The 15,977-nt window shown below is 60.9% G+C and overlaps 2 protein-coding genes across 7 annotated transcripts in view; both read right to left on the reverse strand.

Annotated features, from left to right (window-relative positions):
* Nucleotides 1-1,020: 1,020 nt before the first annotated feature.
* OVCA2 (OVCA2 serine hydrolase domain containing) lies at nucleotides 1,021-5,697 on the reverse strand. Of its 6 annotated transcripts, none has more exons than XM_067565978.1 (3): nucleotides 3,660-5,697; nucleotides 2,890-2,924; nucleotides 1,021-1,261 (listed from the first exon to the last, which is right to left on the reverse strand). In XM_067565978.1, exon 1 carries the CDS (start codon nucleotides 5,695-5,697, stop codon nucleotides 4,831-4,833), a length of 867 nt encoding a protein of 288 aa, XP_067422079.1. In that variant the 3' UTR covers nucleotides 1,021-1,261; nucleotides 2,890-2,924; nucleotides 3,660-4,830. The 6 variants fall into 6 exon arrangements, with proteins under 6 accessions (XP_067422079.1, XP_067422076.1, XP_067422078.1 ...); XM_067565975.1 differs by having other exon boundaries at nucleotides 1,021-1,266; XM_067565977.1 differs by having other exon boundaries at nucleotides 2,086-2,924.
* Nucleotides 5,698-6,052: 355 nt separating this feature from the next.
* The window catches only part of DPH1 (diphthamide biosynthesis 1), a 33,801-nt gene continuing 23,876 nt past the window's right edge, over nucleotides 6,053-15,977 (reverse strand). Inside the window, exons 7-12 of the mRNA XM_067565973.1 lie at nucleotides 12,551-12,619; nucleotides 10,855-11,011; nucleotides 9,790-9,890; nucleotides 8,780-8,858; nucleotides 7,751-7,885; nucleotides 6,053-6,713 (exon numbers count right to left, since the gene is read on the reverse strand). Coding sequence (XP_067422074.1) covers nucleotides 6,630-6,713; nucleotides 7,751-7,885; nucleotides 8,780-8,858; nucleotides 9,790-9,890; nucleotides 10,855-11,011; nucleotides 12,551-12,619 — 625 coding nt within the window. The 3' untranslated portion in view covers nucleotides 6,053-6,629. The remainder of the gene's footprint in view (nucleotides 6,714-7,750; nucleotides 7,886-8,779; nucleotides 8,859-9,789; nucleotides 9,891-10,854; nucleotides 11,012-12,550; nucleotides 12,620-15,977) is intronic.

The following is a 15,977-nucleotide window of genomic DNA, read 5'->3' on the forward strand; positions in this document are numbered from 1 at the left end:
CCCAACAACATTCCCTGTATGCTTCCTCTCTGCCCCAGCTCTGCTCCTCTCTGCCTCCCCTGCATTCTCTCCTGCCTGCCCCCTTCCAGGCTGAGGAAACATTTCCAAATACATTCCAGGCATACAGACAATCTTGGACTCAGGGGTTTGAGTTGCGTAACTGTCTGTGAAACATGTTGATTTCCATTTGTACCATCACCCGAGCCTCATGCGTCAGACTTGTCACGTTGTCAGACACTTACTAGGAGCTTCTCTTGTTTATAAGGAAAGGAAAAGAGAGGAATAAGAAAACCAAACCACAGCACGCTTGGCTTGTGGTTCTGGGTTAAGCATCATCTCAGATTTTCCAAAGCAGCTCCTGGAAACCCCTGGCTCTGTTCAGGCACCCCATCGCAGATGTCTGGGGTTGAATGGCTTTGTCAGATAAAGAATTAGTGGGATCAGGAATGGATCTAGGCTGGGGACAGGTCTGTGTGGCGATGAAACGATGGGAGTTGAAGGGGGGTGAGGGGAGCTTGGCTGGGAGTTGTACCAGAGCTGAGAAAGGGGACAGAATCAGATGGGTGGAGCCAAGACAGGACAGGTGGGGTTGGAAAGGGATGGGGTGGTTTCATTTAGTTGGCCATTAGTCTCTTCTCTTCAAGCCAAAGTCCTGGCTGCCCTACCTATCTCCCTTCAGTCCTTTTGACTAGTGGGAGGAGGCGACGTCTGGAGCCCTTTAAATAGGCTCAGTTCAGCTGGGCGGGCAGAGAGAGCACGATGGAGCCCAACAGCACAAGTGGGGCTTGGAACGGCAGCTGTGTTTCTTGACCATAAGAGACGCTCAACCCTTCTCCTGCGCAGAGCCATCCCACTGAGGGGGAGAGGACCAGAGCGTTCACCTACCGCCTGCTTTCCCATGATAAACATGTACAGCGGTGCGAGGAAGCTGACACCTCCAGAGACCTAGCTGTTAGGTGACACTGCTGGGAACAGGAAGCAGCGCAGGGCCGCACAAAAGAGATCCGTGCACTACGGTAGTCATCGTTGTCATTACCCCAGGGCTTTTAAGAAGTAAATACAAGCAGCCAACAGAGCAGAGCCATCCAAACCACTCTGAAAATCAGAACTCTAGCGGCCAGCGCGTGACACTTCACTGGCTGGAATCCATTAGCAGGAATAGTCCATTCATTCCTTACAGGAACCCAGCAGAGTTGTGAAACTCAACGAGCTGGCCCCCTCCGCCTCTGAGAATAATGCCAACAGGCCTCCTCGGGGAATGCTGTGCTAGTGAAAGGAGGGAGAGGGACGGTATTAAAGGCTTGTGGTCACAGGCTATGGCAGGGCAAGCTTCCCCCCACCTCCGCCTCACTGATGCCCCAACCCGGCCTGGGATGGCCCCTCTCTAGGAGCAAGGGTAGGGCAGTATCTGTGGCTCATTGAATCCTTGGCCTTTCTACCAACAGGCTTAGGACAGACACACAACTAGCGTCAATGTGGGAGTGATTTTTGGGATAGGTCGTCCTCTATTTCTTTTTCAGGCTCACTCCCAAAAGCTATTCTGTGTTCTGCTCATCCACAGGCCTCTCTAGAGCAATATTCAAAATCAGGGCTCGAGGCTAAGCTGCAGAGCAGGATACAGGCAGGGAGGGGGGGGTCTTTAATATCAGTTTTGGATTACTATCCACAGATGAACACACAGCAAGGGAATACCAGCGTTGCATGCGACAAAGAGCGTATGGAGGTTGTATTGGCTAGTTAAAGGGAACCGAGAGCCAGGACTCCAGGGTTACATGTTCAGTTCTGCAGTGACTCACTGTGTGACCCTGGGCAAATCACTTCCCTCGTCCAGGCTGTAGCTAGTGGCACTGACCAAAGCGTTTGTTACCCTTGTATAAAGGCACCTGAAGATTCAAATAGGCACCACACAGGGTTTTCAAAGGTGCCTGGGTGCATAACTCCATGGGAGTTATAGTGCTTTAAAAAATCCTACCAGGTGCTTAGCTGCATCTTCAGGTGCCTAAATACCTCTACAAATCTGTCCTGAGTTATTGTTTCAAGGGAGTCAGGTACCACAGAGTTAAGAGGCATGTGCAGACTTCTTACCATGTGAGATTTTGATTCAGTTCTGTTCAGGGCACAAGTGAAAGTTGGTTTGGTTCTTCCTAGTCACCCCTGCTCCACCCTGACAAAAGCTGCAGGTCAAGGTTGATGTGCACTGGCCTGTATTATTTAGCACACGGCTAAGAATAAAGAGGCAAGTCAATCTCCGTTGGGTTTGCCTGGAGAACCCAGTGCAGACAGGAGCATTTGCCGCACTGTAATACAGAAGCACTTGGAAGGGTGGGGAGGTTACTCCCTTACCTCTTAGCCCTTGAAAACTGCTGCAGACACTTGCAGCCAGAGAGTGTGAAAAATTACAGCTTTGAAATAATTGACTCACGTGATTTTCTGCAATGTGCTTTTCCTGCTGCAGCCCTTTCATAATTAACAACTCAGTGAAATGAGCAACACCAAGACATTCTCTCTGTCTGTCTCACTCTGACATGCAGGCTGCCAAGGAGTTTGAGCACCCCCTTAGAGCAGAGCTACTGCTACTGGGTGTGCAGCACTTCCTAGGCTGCATCTCAAAAGCGTTTAGAAAGCGGAGCCTGACTCAGGAACATGGGGAAGTTGTGGTGGCTTGGCTGACAGGCGGAGACAGAGCAGGTCTCCCTTTCATGGACTCATTTCTGCTAGCTGGGTGAGCACCTTCCTATGCAGTGGTTTGCTTGCTTGCACTACATTCACAGCCGAGTTGTGTGTGCGCATAGCCTATTCCCGAGCTGGGCCAAACCACAGCCCTCTGCTGGATAAAGACAGACTTGCAACTCTAGATGGAATCATACCCGCAAATGCTGGTTCTCTCACCTCTTGTGTGGTCACCCATAGGATGTGTCTTGGTACTATGGAGATAAAGGAGAATCACTTTTAGCTCAAACTGTTTTGGAAGTGGACATCCCTCAGTCTGTTCACAGGGGTGTGATTTATCCATTTACTGCAGTGACTGTGAACTAGCTATGGCTCAGGGCACATGTGCCAAAACACAGAATGCTGGATACAGTTTAAAATCCTGCAATTAGCACAGCTACCACAAGACGGCAAAATGCTACCATCAGCCAGAAACCAGTCACAGCAACTGAAAGAACCTCAGCATAGATCTGGCTTCCCATGTCTCGGTCTCACTCTGCAGCATTACCCTCATCTAGAGCTAAGGATACAGCTGCCATACTGTGGCCTTCAGGGATCATTTCTGGACAATACTATCCTTCCCCCTTTACAGCAGCAACTAGGATTGCTTCACCTGCCCTACAGCACCATCTGCTGAGACCACAATACTGTCCTGTATGCGTCTGGTAGAGGGAATGACTCTCATCTGGACCTGGGGCAGGGTCATCAGTGTGATGTCTGTGAAGCGGTCTCTTCTGCTGAGAGACAGGTTGTGCTGCTCTCAAACAGGTGTTTTCAGAGAGAATCCTTTGAACAGAAGCTCTTGACTCAGACTCCTCTCTTCTCAGGGAACTACCGTTGGTCTCAGATACAGCAGACTCCACTTCGAGTGGCTAGTACAACCAGTGTGAGAAGCCCAGCAGAGCCCCCAGTCCCTCCCCTCACCCCCTTTTAAAAAAAATCAAACTTACTATATGTTCCAGGAAAATGTCTAAGCCAAACATCTGGCCTAAGTTTGGGCAGGCAGGATTGTCACACTTTGAAGTTCTTCCTTGGAGTAAGTGCACTTCATACAGGACAACTGCAAGGAGTGAAATTACATCTAATTCCTCAGGGCTGGATGTGCACAGGAACGTCTTAGCTAGGAGGGAGAATGGCTCCAGCAGAGGGGCAGATGGAATCTTTTCTAGAGCTAAGAAGTAGCAGCTTTGGCACCAGGTTTGGCCCAGTAGCTGGTTTCTCTGAGGGGACCACTTTGGGGTGTAAAGGCTGAGTGAGATCCTCATGCTCTGCACTAGCCCCTCATTTTGCATCTCTGCAGACATTTTCTCTGGCCAAGATCTGGGTCTCCCATCACTACCACACAGAGCAGCCAGCTAAGTCTTCATAGAGGCCACAAGAAAAACTAAAACAGGAAAGATACAAAGAGTGAAGGCTGGGAGGGTTTAACACGCTCCTGAGTTATTTCTCCAGAGAAACTCTGGGATCTGAAGTAAGGCAGCAAATGCCCTGTCCTCAGTCTGTCTAGATGGCAGGAGAACATAGGGACCTGGGAATCTATGACTGGAGTTCTATTTATTAGAGATCACATTGCCAAATATGAACCTCCTGTGGCAAGACTCCACCTGTCTTCACATCATCTGTGCTATCAGGCTTAATCTTAAACCCCAACGCCAGGAATACTATGGTCACCTAGTCTGTCCTCCAGCATCACACAAAACATTGAATGTCAACCAGCAATTCCCACATCAAACCTGTAACTTGTCAAGAGTCTTTTATAAAGCCATGGAGGACTGATTTGGACTCCATGTGCCAGAGAATCCACCACAATCCCAGGTCAAAGGGTCCAGTGGTTGTTATTGTGCCATATTTCTAGTCTGAATGTGTCTGGCTTCACCTTCCAACCGTTGGACCGTGTTATTTATCTGCCCGAGGAAAGAGCCCTCTGCTATCAGACACCTTCCCGTGGAGCTGCGTCTGGCTGTGATCCCGTCAGCGCGGCCCGTGCGGGATCAAGGTGAACTCAGCTCTGGGGGCAGTGGGGGGCAGGCCCGGCCCTCCCCGAGCCAGGCGGGACCAGCGCCAATCGCTGCCTTACAAGGAGTCCAGGAAGAGGCTGCGGCTCGCGGGCTTCATTTCATTTCAGAACCGGGCCAGGAACTCCAGGTAGGCTCTCCTCTGCGGGGCGGCGGCCGGCACGAAGTGGCCCCCGGGGTGGGCGAGCAGGGCCGGCGCCAGGAAGTGGGCGGCCAGCTCCCGGCTGCGCGCGGCGGGGACCAGCCGGTCGCTCTCGCCCAGCACGTGCAGGGAGGGCAGGGCGATGGGCTCGCGGTAGTAGCAGCCGTGGGCGGCGGCGCGGCTGCGGAAGCCGGCGATCAGCACCGCGAAGCGGAGCGGGAAGCGCGGGTCGCCGCGCTGCTGCAGCGCGCAGACGACGGCCGCCAGCGCCGCGCCCTGGCTGAAGCCCAGCAGCCCGTCGAAGGGCCCGAGCTCCGCGAACGCCCGGGCCACGGCGGCCAGGGCCGCCTCCAGCCCCGCGCCGGGGGCAGCCTCCGCCCCCGCCTCCTCCCGCTCCTGGGGCGCGGGGAGCCACCAGCCGCGGGGCTCGGCCTCCGGGTCCGTCCTGCCGCTGCTGCGGGCAGCGCGCGCCTCAGGCCCGGCCCCGGGGCTCGGCTCGGCCCAACCGGGGCCGGTTCCCTGCCGCGGCCCCGCTACGTTCCCGGCCTCGGGCGCCGCCGGTTCCGGTTCGGCCTCGGGTCCCGGCACCGGGTGGGGCGCGCTCACGCTCACCAGCTCCGCGCGGCCCCGCAGCGCTTTGCGCAGCGCCCCGGTCCGCTCGTGGAAACTGCGCCGGTTCTGGCCGTAACCATGGAGACACAGGAGCCGGAGCGGCCGCTTCCCCCCGGACATGATGGCGGCGGCCCCCGGAACCGGAAATCCGACCGGCCGCCCCTCGCGTCTACCGGAAGTGCCTATGCCTCTAGTTCCGGGCGGGACTAGCGTTGCCATGGAGCTGGGCTCAACGGCGGGCTCTCATTGGGCGGCGCGCACCGAGGATGGCAGGCGCCACCTATCAGTCAGCACCGCGGCCTGGCCCAGCCAGTGACCGCCCCGCCCCGCCCCCACCGCTTGTGCCCCTCCATGGAGCCGCGCGGCCCTGCCCCGCCAGGCCCTGAGCGTCCACAGCCGCGCGCTGAATCGGGGCCGGGGGGGCACGGAGCTGGGCGGGGGCCAGGCCGGGAGTGGGGGCACGGCGGCAGCACGGGTCTGGCAGCGGCAGGCTGTGGTTTTATTGTTCGCGGCGTGTTTACAGGGCCCCCCCGCGGTGAGCCCCCCCGCCCGGCCGTGCTCACACACCCGCTGCACGGCGCAGGTCCCGGCTGCTCGGGCTGACCCGCTCCGCGCCCGAGCCAGGGACACGAGCGGTGCCGGCCTAAGCCCGTCTTCCCGGCGGCAGGGCCTGCAGCCCGGCAGAGCCGCCCCGCTCCCAGCCCGACCGAACCAGCCCAGCCCAGCCCAAGGCGCTGCCTGCCCCACGCCCCCCTCCCCGCGGTACACAGACGGGGCATGTCCGTGCCTGCCAATCACCTCTGGCCACAGCTGGTCCCCAGCTGGGATCTCCAGCCAGTCCCCGGACTGGTCCCATGGCAGAAAAAGAAACCGCTGCCACAACTGGCCCCTGCAGGGCAGCCTGGGCGCGGACAGGGCTGAACGTGCCAGACCCAGAGCTGGTTCCCCAGGGCGGGGCAGGGCAGGGCACGGAGCGGCAGCGCGGCCCTGCCTCGTCGGTCGGTGCTCTGGGCACCAGTCACTCTACCGGGCTAGTGATCGGCCCCTTTCCCCAGCACCGCAGTCAGACAGCCCTTCCTGCCGCGAAGCCAGCGCTCACTTCCAGGCTGGTCACGGCAGGGCTGGTCCCGCTGCTAGCTCCATGCTTGGAGTCAGGCCTGCTCTGGACAGCTGCAGTCAGTGCATTGCTTCCCCGCTCCGGCAGCTGCTGGGGCTGCGGGGTCAGTCCGCTTCCTCTGGTCGGGACAGAGAGACCGTTCAGACAGGATCCGGCCCTGGAGTCTGCCACCCCCTTCCTGTCATTACGCCTGCTCCCCACTCCCAGCTGCTGCCTCTGAAACACACCTGCCCCCTCTCCTTCCCTCCCCCGCAGACAGGTGTACGGAGGGTCTCCGGCGCCCGGGGGCCAACCCTACATCCACCTGTGCCACACATGGTGTGGAGTGGGAGCCCTGACACACACGACACACTGGAGTTGGGGCAAGCTGGCTCCGCAATGCCAGGCCAGCTCCTAGACCTGCTCCACCTCACAGAGAGCCGGCCTCCTGCTCAGCATCCCTGCCACTCACCGCCTCGCATGGGGCCAGCACCTGAATGGACTCTGAGCTTGAGACCGGCAGTCTGGACTCCTGGGTCCCTTTACCATGTGACCTTGGGCAGAAGTCCGTGCCCCTCTCCAGGATGACGGGGGTGGAGGTGGGGCTCTGGCTGCCCAGGGCTGGGCCGACACCAAGCATTTCATTATCACTAGCCACAGGGTGGTGCTCTCAGCACACAGCAGAGCCAGGCAGTGCAGGCCGAGGGCACAGAGCCCAGAAAAGCAGGAGTTTAACCTGCACCATGGGCTGCTGTCTCGCTGCCCAGGGCTCCGGCACTGTCCCATCCATCCCTAGGGAGCACTGGGGAACAGAGAGGGGAAGGCCAGGGGCAGCTCCCTTCTGTTCCTGCCCTTGTCTGACCACAAGGAAGCCCTTTGCACCTGCCCATCCCTCTGGAGATCAGGTGCAGGCACCATGGGGGTTTCTCCTGTCACTCCCTGCACAGCAGGCCTCCCACCCTGCCTAGGCAGGCAGCCAGCAGCCGCGCCCGCTTCCAGCAATTGACCCCGTTAAAGGGCTAGGTGAGGCTCAGGAAGAGCCATTGGCTGGAGCAGATTCATGGCCACGTTCCCCAGCGCCACCCCGAGAGAAACGGATTGGGAGGGGGCAGCAAAGGGAGCCTGTGTCTCCCCAGGGACCCTTCTTCCTTGCAACAGCCCTGCTGCGTCTCTCACCTGAGTGAGCCGGTCGGTGCCCCGCTGGGGCTGGGGGCTGGCATGGTTGACTGTCCAAGGCCCCAGGGACTGGCCAGCGTAGAAATCCATGGGGTAAGTCTGCTGCCACTCGATCTCCTTCAGAGCCACAGCAGCCTGGACCGATGCAAAGACGTGTCACCACAACAAAGGAACCAGCATCCTCCACAGGGGAGACGCATGGAGAAGCAACCAGTGAAGCAGCCCCACAGCAGGTGCCTTAGGGCTCAAAGGCAGAAGGGCAGACGGCTCATGCACTTCAGTGACAGTATAATGATGGTTAGGAGGCATTACACTTCCACCAGAGTTTGCAGCTTTCTGAGGTGCTGGATACTAATAGGACACTGCTCTGGGGAAGCTCGCAGCGCTGGGGTCCCTGGCTGGGCACTGCTCTGGGAAGCTCGCAGCGCTGGGGTCCCTGGCTGCGTATTAAATCATGAGCACTGGTAACAATCCAGGTGCTCACTGTGTGTGTGGTGGGGGGAGCCGGGGCGCCTGGGAGCCCAGGGAGAACGCCCCTGCAGAGCTCTGCATGTGGCCTGCAGAAGCACGTGGAGCGTTGCGTGCTGCGACTGGCCCTCCCCCCCATGCACCACGCAGACCAGGCGGAGAATGACAAACGTGACCATGAACCCTTCCTAAAATAACGCCCCGCCGGCCCCTTCGTCTCTGTCTGCACAGAGGGGGCAGCCCAGGACATGCTGTGTACCAGGCATGGTGCAATGTGCCCATGCTGTTATTTGAGCTCCCAGAGCCTCTGCCTTCCACACAGGCTGCCTGCATTGGGTCAGACAATTGGTGGGGGGGCAGGAGGCATTTGGGGAGCCTGGGCTGGGCTGGGCGTGCAGCAGATTCACTGCTATGGAACAAGCTCAGCCAAGACAATGTCCGTTCTGGGCCCCGGGCCTGGTTCGATCGGGGTCCGCCAACTCCCGTGGTGCTGGGCGAGATCCCTGTCTGCCAAGGTGGCCTGCACTGGTGTGAGAAAGAGGGCTGCCGGGAACTCCTTACCTCGTAGGGCGTGAGCAGTGGCTTGCTGAAGGCTTCTCCCCAATCAATGGAGAGCCGGGGACAAGCCACCTGCACCCACCTGGAAGGAAGCACAGGGGCCCGGTTACCCACTGAGTTCAGGCCTCAGCTGCCAACAGGGTCTGCCCCCTCCCATCGACCCCACGGAGCAGGGCCTCGTGCAGCCGGCACGGGAGACTTGCTCACATGCTGCACGGTGATCCAGGGGCTAGCAGCAGTGCAGCAGGGGTGGGGGCAAAGGCAGGCAGCTCCTTGGTCCTGCCCCGGCCTGCACAGGGGCTGGGTGCTCACTCCTGTGGGCTCCAGCGCCCCCAGGAAATCAGTGGGATTCACCCTTGCACCAGCCTTGCCAGCAGGTTCCAATCCCGCCCACCCCCGGGGACCCAGCTGACGGGAGGGGCAGAGACACAATCCCGCCCATCTAAAGGAAGCCCATGCTCGTGTCCCTGAAAGCCCCACAGGACGGCAAGAGCCTGGAGGCCTGATCCCACTAACACAGCACAGAGAGCACCAAAGGAGGCCACACGGCACCGCGCCTGATGCCCCACGTGACGAGGGGCAGCGCCCAGGCAGCCCCATGGACCGGCAGGGGGAACAACTGGGATCTGGCGCACGTGAAGGATGGCGCCTCCTAGATATGAACAGCTGCGCGAGCCAGTGGGCTGTGCCTGGCTGTGTCCTAGCCACCCCACTGGGCAGGAGGGGCGGATGGGCCCTGCCTGGGGAAGACCGGTTGCAGGGGCAAAGGGTCTGTCCCGGGAGTTGCGCAGAAGAGACAGGCCAGGCTCGGGGCTGAGGAGGCGTCATCCTCAGAGAGTGCTGCAGCGAGGCCGTGGCTGGGATGCTGCTGAGCGCAGGGGCTGTGATGCAGAGTGGAGGGAGGAGGCCAGGCCAGACCGGATTCCAGAGGGGCCTTTGAGCCGGCCGGGGAATGGCGCCCAGGGGCCACGGAGGGAACAGGGCAGACACAGGCCCAGCAAGGCCACACTCACGCGTCCACGTCGGGGAAAAGCTGCAGTTTGCTGGGGAAGATCTCAGACAGCAGCACCCTGACGAACGGGAGCCCCAGGGCTTGGAGACGCGCCTCCAGGTGCTGTGGGGAAAGCGACAGGCAGCGTTCAGCGCTGGGCTGGACCAGCTGTTCATGTGCCACGAGCCCCCCCCGGGGGCGGCGTGGCAGTGCCTGCCCGACGAGCCTGGGAACAGGCAGGGCCTCGCCAGAACGGGTGAGACAAGGGGGTACCACCGGGAGTGAGAGGGTCCGACCACTGGGTTGGCGGTGGGGTCATCTGCTGGGGGGCAGTTGATGCCATAAGGCTCTGGAAGCCCCCGTTCCCCCAGCTGTAGCAGGGCAGGGCTAGCGGGGGACAGGCTGGAGTGGTCCCCCCTCCAGGCGAACGGTCTCTGCCCCTAGGGACTGGAAGTGCTGGCCTGGGGGCCGGGGGAGGAGGGTTCCCTCCCTCTGCCCAGCACTGGAGTAGCCCAGGCAGCGGCAAGACAAACTCCCCGGCCCCTGGTCTCTCTGCTGGGCCACTGGGGCACCTCTCCTGAGCAGAGCAGAGCAGATGGAGCCCGGACCCATCAGCCCTGAACAGCAGCTTCGCTCATCTCTCCCCCCACCTCTGGCTAATGAGGTAATTACTGTCCAATGACAACAATCTGTGCTCGTTAGCAGCAGCCGTCCCCGCCCAGGCTGCCTGCTGCGGGCTCAGCACCGGCCCGGCACTTGCTGCTCCTTCTGCCTCCGTCCCGGTGCCCCTCGCCAGGGCGCCAGGGTGAAGCTGTCAGCAGCCTCATCCTGTCTTGAGCCGTGAGCACCTGAGCTCCCGCAGGCCTGGGTCTGCCCCCAGCTGAAGGGCCCAGCGAAGCCTGCAGTGATCCACGTGCTGGAGGGAGCAGAGCTCTGGTCACTGGTGCTCTAGCACGTCTCCCCCCACGGCGAGCCCACGCTCAGTCCAGCCCGTTGGGGGAAGCCCCCAGAACTCAGCCTGGATCTGAACCCACAGAGCAGGGCTGGGGGAGCCTGACTGGCAGGCCAAGCCAGCCTCTGAAGGTACCTGCAAGACGGAGGTGGAGCCCTGGCGCCCCAGGGTCCCAAGAATGAGCCCCCAGCTCTGGGCGCGGGCGGCAGTGCGGATGGCCTCCTGCCGGGCGTGCTGCATGTGCTCATGGGCGTAGTGCTCCCTGGAGAAGACTTTGCTGTAGGGATCGTACCTGCAGGAAAGGGACATGGCTGAGGGCAGGCCCAGCTGGCAGCACCCAGCACTCCTGCCCCTCCCTCGAATCACCTCTGGGGGGATCAGGACCTCCAGGGCGCTGCACGCCGCTGCCAGGACTGACAGCACATTCGGGGCGCCGAGCTCTCTCCCCAGGGAGGGGGATGAGAAGCCTTGATGCAGGCAGCCCCACACCATCACCATTCCTGTCCGCTGCAGGTGGACGGGCTCCTGGAGAGGGGCAGACCCCCACCGCTGCCCCATCCAACTCGGCTCCTGCCGAGAAGCCAGGTGGGGCAAGGCCGGGGCCCTGCTCTCTTGGTATCACCTGCTGGGGCGACTCCACGACATTGTGTCCCCTGCAGCTCCAGGGGCAGGTGCTCTCTGGTGCGGCCCGGCCCAGATGTGGGAGCCAGGCTGGGTCCCTGGCGCCCGCGAGGCCCTGGGGCGCAGGACAGACCTTCCCTCACACACGCAAGGGGAGGCGCACAGCAGCTGTGGGAGGGGGGCAGTAGAGAGCCGAGGGCCCAGGGCCCGCCGCAGGCCGCATGTGAACAGAGAGATCTCTGTGCTTGGACCCTGGCTTCAGCCCTGCCGAAGGCTCCCAGGCCAGCCACTCGCTCCCCCCAGGCCCTGCTCTCCCCCCTCGGCAATTATGAAGAAATCTTTGATTTGTTGCTTTGTTTGACGAAGAGAATTTTAATCAAATCCCACTTGGGCTGCAGCAGCTTCCCTAGCACCATCAAGCTGACGTGCGGCTCCCGTCAGTAACAAATGACCTACTAAGAAATTCAGATTTCACCAAATGGGCCCAGCCTTTCGCTCCTGATATTTCATCTGCTTTCAGCCGCCTCATCATCACATTTTATGGCCTGTGCCGGCAGCAGCCGGGGAGTTTAATGGCTGCACCTCCAAGCGCTTTCACAGGTACTTGTCAAAATGTTTATATTCAGCAGGAGTAAATGGCTGGTGTTCAGCTCATCACGCGCCTCCCGTCGGCTGGCCCTGCGGTGGCCACTTGTGCTTGTTACCGCTCCCCTGCCCTCCATTGCCAGCCAAGTCCCCCTGCGTGCTGAGTGCCCTGGGGGCGGGCAGAGCCTGCTGCTGGGGCCAGGCGGGTGAAGGCATCGCGCATGGTCCTGCTCCAGGAGCAGCAGCTGACCGAGAAGCCAGTGAGCAGGGTCCGTGCTGGGTAGTCAAGTTCTACCCCCACCCCCTCTCTCCTCTCCCAGCCCCACGGCAGCACGGGTCGGCGAAGCGCGCTGGCTGCCAGCGTCCCCACCCCGCTTCTGGCAGTAACTTGTACTAAAAAGCCAAGAACACGTGAACCACTTCCCAGCTGTCCCTGCTACCAGCTTGCAAATGGGAGCCGGGTCTGAGCAGCGGCCAGCGGGAGAGGTGGCATGCCCAGCCAGAATGGGAGGGCAGGTGGCCACGAGCCAGCCAGGAAATCCCATCGCACAGTCACTCCCCAGCAACGCCCCCGCCCGGCTCAAACCTCGCATGAACGTTGGGACCCGCCCCGCGGGCTCCGTACCTGTAGGCGGGGACTCCGGGGTTGGCGATCATGATCGATTCCAGGTGGAAACGCCCGTCCCCTAGGCACCTGTAGCAAGGAGAGAGGCTAAGGAAAGGGGCCACGCTGGGCAGAGCACAGCAGAGTCCCAGAGGTGGGGTCCAGCCACTTTCCAGATTGCCCAGTGGGTGCTGCTGCGTCTCAGTGCTGGGTGCAAGAGCAACGGCCCCTCCGGTACCGGGCAGAACAGACACAGAGCAGTGAAATGCCGACAGGACGGGGCTCAAGCAACCTGCATCTGGGATTTGCAAACAGCCTGCGAACCCGTATTGGGCCCCGTCAGCACCAGTGGGGAGGGAAGGAGCAGCGCATGCTGGCAAACGCGGCCCGGGAAAGCTCCCCCCTTGCACCTCGCTGGGGAGCAGGGTGGAGGTAGAAGAGCCTCAGGGAGAAACACGCAGGACCTGGCTCTGGGAGCCTGCATGGGGACGAGCGCCGGGCTCCCGGAGGTCAGGTCGGGGCTTTGCTCCTGTTCCAGGAGTGGGGAACGATTTGCTGTGATGGTGCCGTGCTGTACGCACCCACCTGCACCGCCTGACGGCCCTCAGCCCACGTCTGCCCGACGAGCTGTGCCCCATTGCTCCGCCCCTGCAACGCTCTAGGGTAGATGCCGCGTACACCAAGGGACGGGGCTTTCCCATCGCTGCAGGAACACGGTCGCTGTCTGCCATCGCTGCGTCTACACTGGGGCCGGTCGGCGCAGCGCCAGTGCTCAGGGGCCGGGATTCCCCCCCGAGTGATTTAGCTGGACTGACCTAGCTTTAGACCAGGCCTCAGGCGTGCACTGAACCAGCCATGCTAAGCTGTCCCCTCCCACGCCCAGCAGGACGTGCCCCTGCTGGCACCACTGAGATGGCGGCAGCCTGGGCACTGAGCAGGCCTGGCTACTGCGGGTGGGGAAATGGGCTACCAGGGAGGTGGTGGAATCAACATCCTTGGAGGTGTTTAAGGCCCAGCTTGACCAAGCCTGGCTGGGATGGTTTAGTGGGGCTGGTCCTGCTCTGAGCCGGGGTTGGACTAGACGCCTCCTGGGGTCCCTGCCACCCTCCCAGTCTGTGATTCTGTGACATGAGCCAGGAACGTATTCAGAGTTCATAATAACCCTAATGCCACCTCCAGTCCCACCACCCGCCCTGGGGCTCCTCCCCCCACAGCACACTCCGCCCCCTGCCTCGGTAAGCGCCCCCTGCTGGAGCCACGCCAGGCGTCCACTCGCCCCCCCGAACAGATCCCCGCTACTGCACAAGGGGCAGAGAGTCACTGTGCAGTGCCCAGAGCCGCTCAACGGCCATGGCTGGCTACAGACATTTCTGCTTCCATCCCTAATCGGATTTCAAGTCAGCAATTACATTTCAAAGCCTTTCACTCAGCTGCCCTAATGGAGTGAGGGCTTGGAGAATGAATTCAGACGTAAAACTTGACTAGATTTTGCCCTTAATTGGAGAATGACATTTTGGAAGATCAAAGCTAATTTGTCTGCAAAAGTTAGCCCCCGAGACGGGGCGCAATAAGAACGTAAGTGCGCGCGGGGCGCAAGGCGTCGCGCAGTACGGCAGCCACGCCTCCCCAGCAGCAGCTGGACACCACATCTGCAGCAGCACAAGAGCCCCCCACCTGCACCCAGCTGCCGTGTCTTTTTACCACGAGGAGAGCCAGGGCTGGGGAGGAGGGCTGGTCTTGAAAAGCCCAGGTCTACATGAACATGGACTGGAGACGGAGTTCCCCTCCTCCACCCCAAGCGGGAAACGCATCTAAAACTGACGGAAGGAAACCCACAATTAGTCTGTGGAACTCACAGCCACAGGACAGGCTTGTGGGCAGGAGCTCAGCAGGAATCAGGCATTTACATGGCGAGTGGGAACGCGCTGGTACCTTCAGGCAGAATGAGACAGCCCTCAAGCCTGGCCCTGAAACACCCGTTGGCTGAGGAGGCGTGGGGGATGTGCCTGACTTTCCACGGCCAAGCCCCCTTCAGGAAAATTGTCGTCTCCGCCCCCGACTCCCATACCCTATGGTCAGGCCATTCCTCAGCTGTCCACTGGGGTATTCAAAGCTTCCTGTGGAGTCAGGGGACTGGGGAAACGGCAGCGCCGAGGCAGCTCTCACCACGCTTTGTGTCTACAGGACTCACCAGCGCGGCCCACGCAGTGCCACCAGGCACTGCCCCCCTCCTCTCTACCCCACCCCACCCCGACACTGGGCCATGGGGTCCCCTGCGGTGCTGCAGGGCACATGGTGCTCTCCCCAGGGCTGAGTACATGTGTAGTCAGCAGCACCAGACAAAACCCACAGCAATGGAGTCAGGCCCCCAAAACCATGACAGCAGCACGCTTTCAAAGCCAACCGAGGCTGGAGCAGGCTATTTGCCTCCAGAGATCCCGTTCCTCTGCCTTTCTCTGCACCCATCCACGCTAGAAATGTGCTGTTCGTTATGTGGCACCTGCTGCTTCTGTCATCACCTGATTCCAGAAGCTGGGGCTTTAGGAAGACCCCAAACATGACAGGAGCTGGCCGTCCCGCGCATTCCCTGCTCGTCCTGCCATCCGTCTCCCTGCCTTTCAGCCAAGTCTGGAAGTAAGCAGCAAGACTTGTGGGCTGGACCCACGGGAGCTGGGGAAGCAGGCAGAGAGGGGATCTGTGGGGCGGGAGAGGCAGGCAAAGGCTGGGGCAAGCCAGGCTATGTTTAAAAGGCTGCCCCGGCATGTTACGTCTCCATTCCTCCTAGGTTCTCGTGCCACTGCCAGGCAGCGTGATCCCAGGCCCTTGGGACACCTTCACCTCCACTCCCATTGCTGTGCCGGGGCCGGGCAGAGCAGCAGGATCCAGGGCAACAGAAGAGCAGCTGCCTTCTCCCACCCCTGCCCCGTGCTCCTTAGCAGGGGAGGTGGGGGCTGAGGATGAGCCGGGAAGGAGCTCCATCCCGACAGGCAGACAGAGCTCCATCCCTGCCCAGCGGGGATGGGGCCTCGTAGGGCTGGTGAAACGCACCCAGTGCTGTGCCAGCCCCAAGCCGGGGGGGCCGCCTGCCCTGCCAGCCTGGCACTCGGTCACCAGGGGCCTGGAGCCACGCTGGCTCTGCAGCACTAGATCCACCCCCAGGCATCTCACGAGGCTCTGGGGACAGAGGGGTGGAGCCGAGCCTGGAGCACAGGCAGGGCCAGGCCAGGCAGACAGCCTGGGGCCCAGCCAGAGCCGGACTTGAACAGGCAAGACCAGCAGGGCCAGCCTGGGCTCCTGCCAGAGCGCAGTGTGGGAGGACAGCGGGGGGGGGGGAGGGGTCTCCTCCTCCCCCCACCCGCCAGAGGCTCCAGGCCTGCACCGACACCCTGCATTGAAGGGCCAGCATCCCCATGTGTCTGTGTGGGGTCGGGTGAGACGCCCCCGTTAC

Source organism: Emydura macquarii, unplaced genomic scaffold, assembly GCF_026122565.2.
Source record: "Emydura macquarii macquarii isolate MOO-44397 ecotype Brisbane River unplaced genomic scaffold, CSIRO-AGI_Emac_v2 contig_2699, whole genome shotgun sequence".
NCBI lineage: Eukaryota > Metazoa > Chordata > Testudines > Chelidae > Emydura > Emydura macquarii.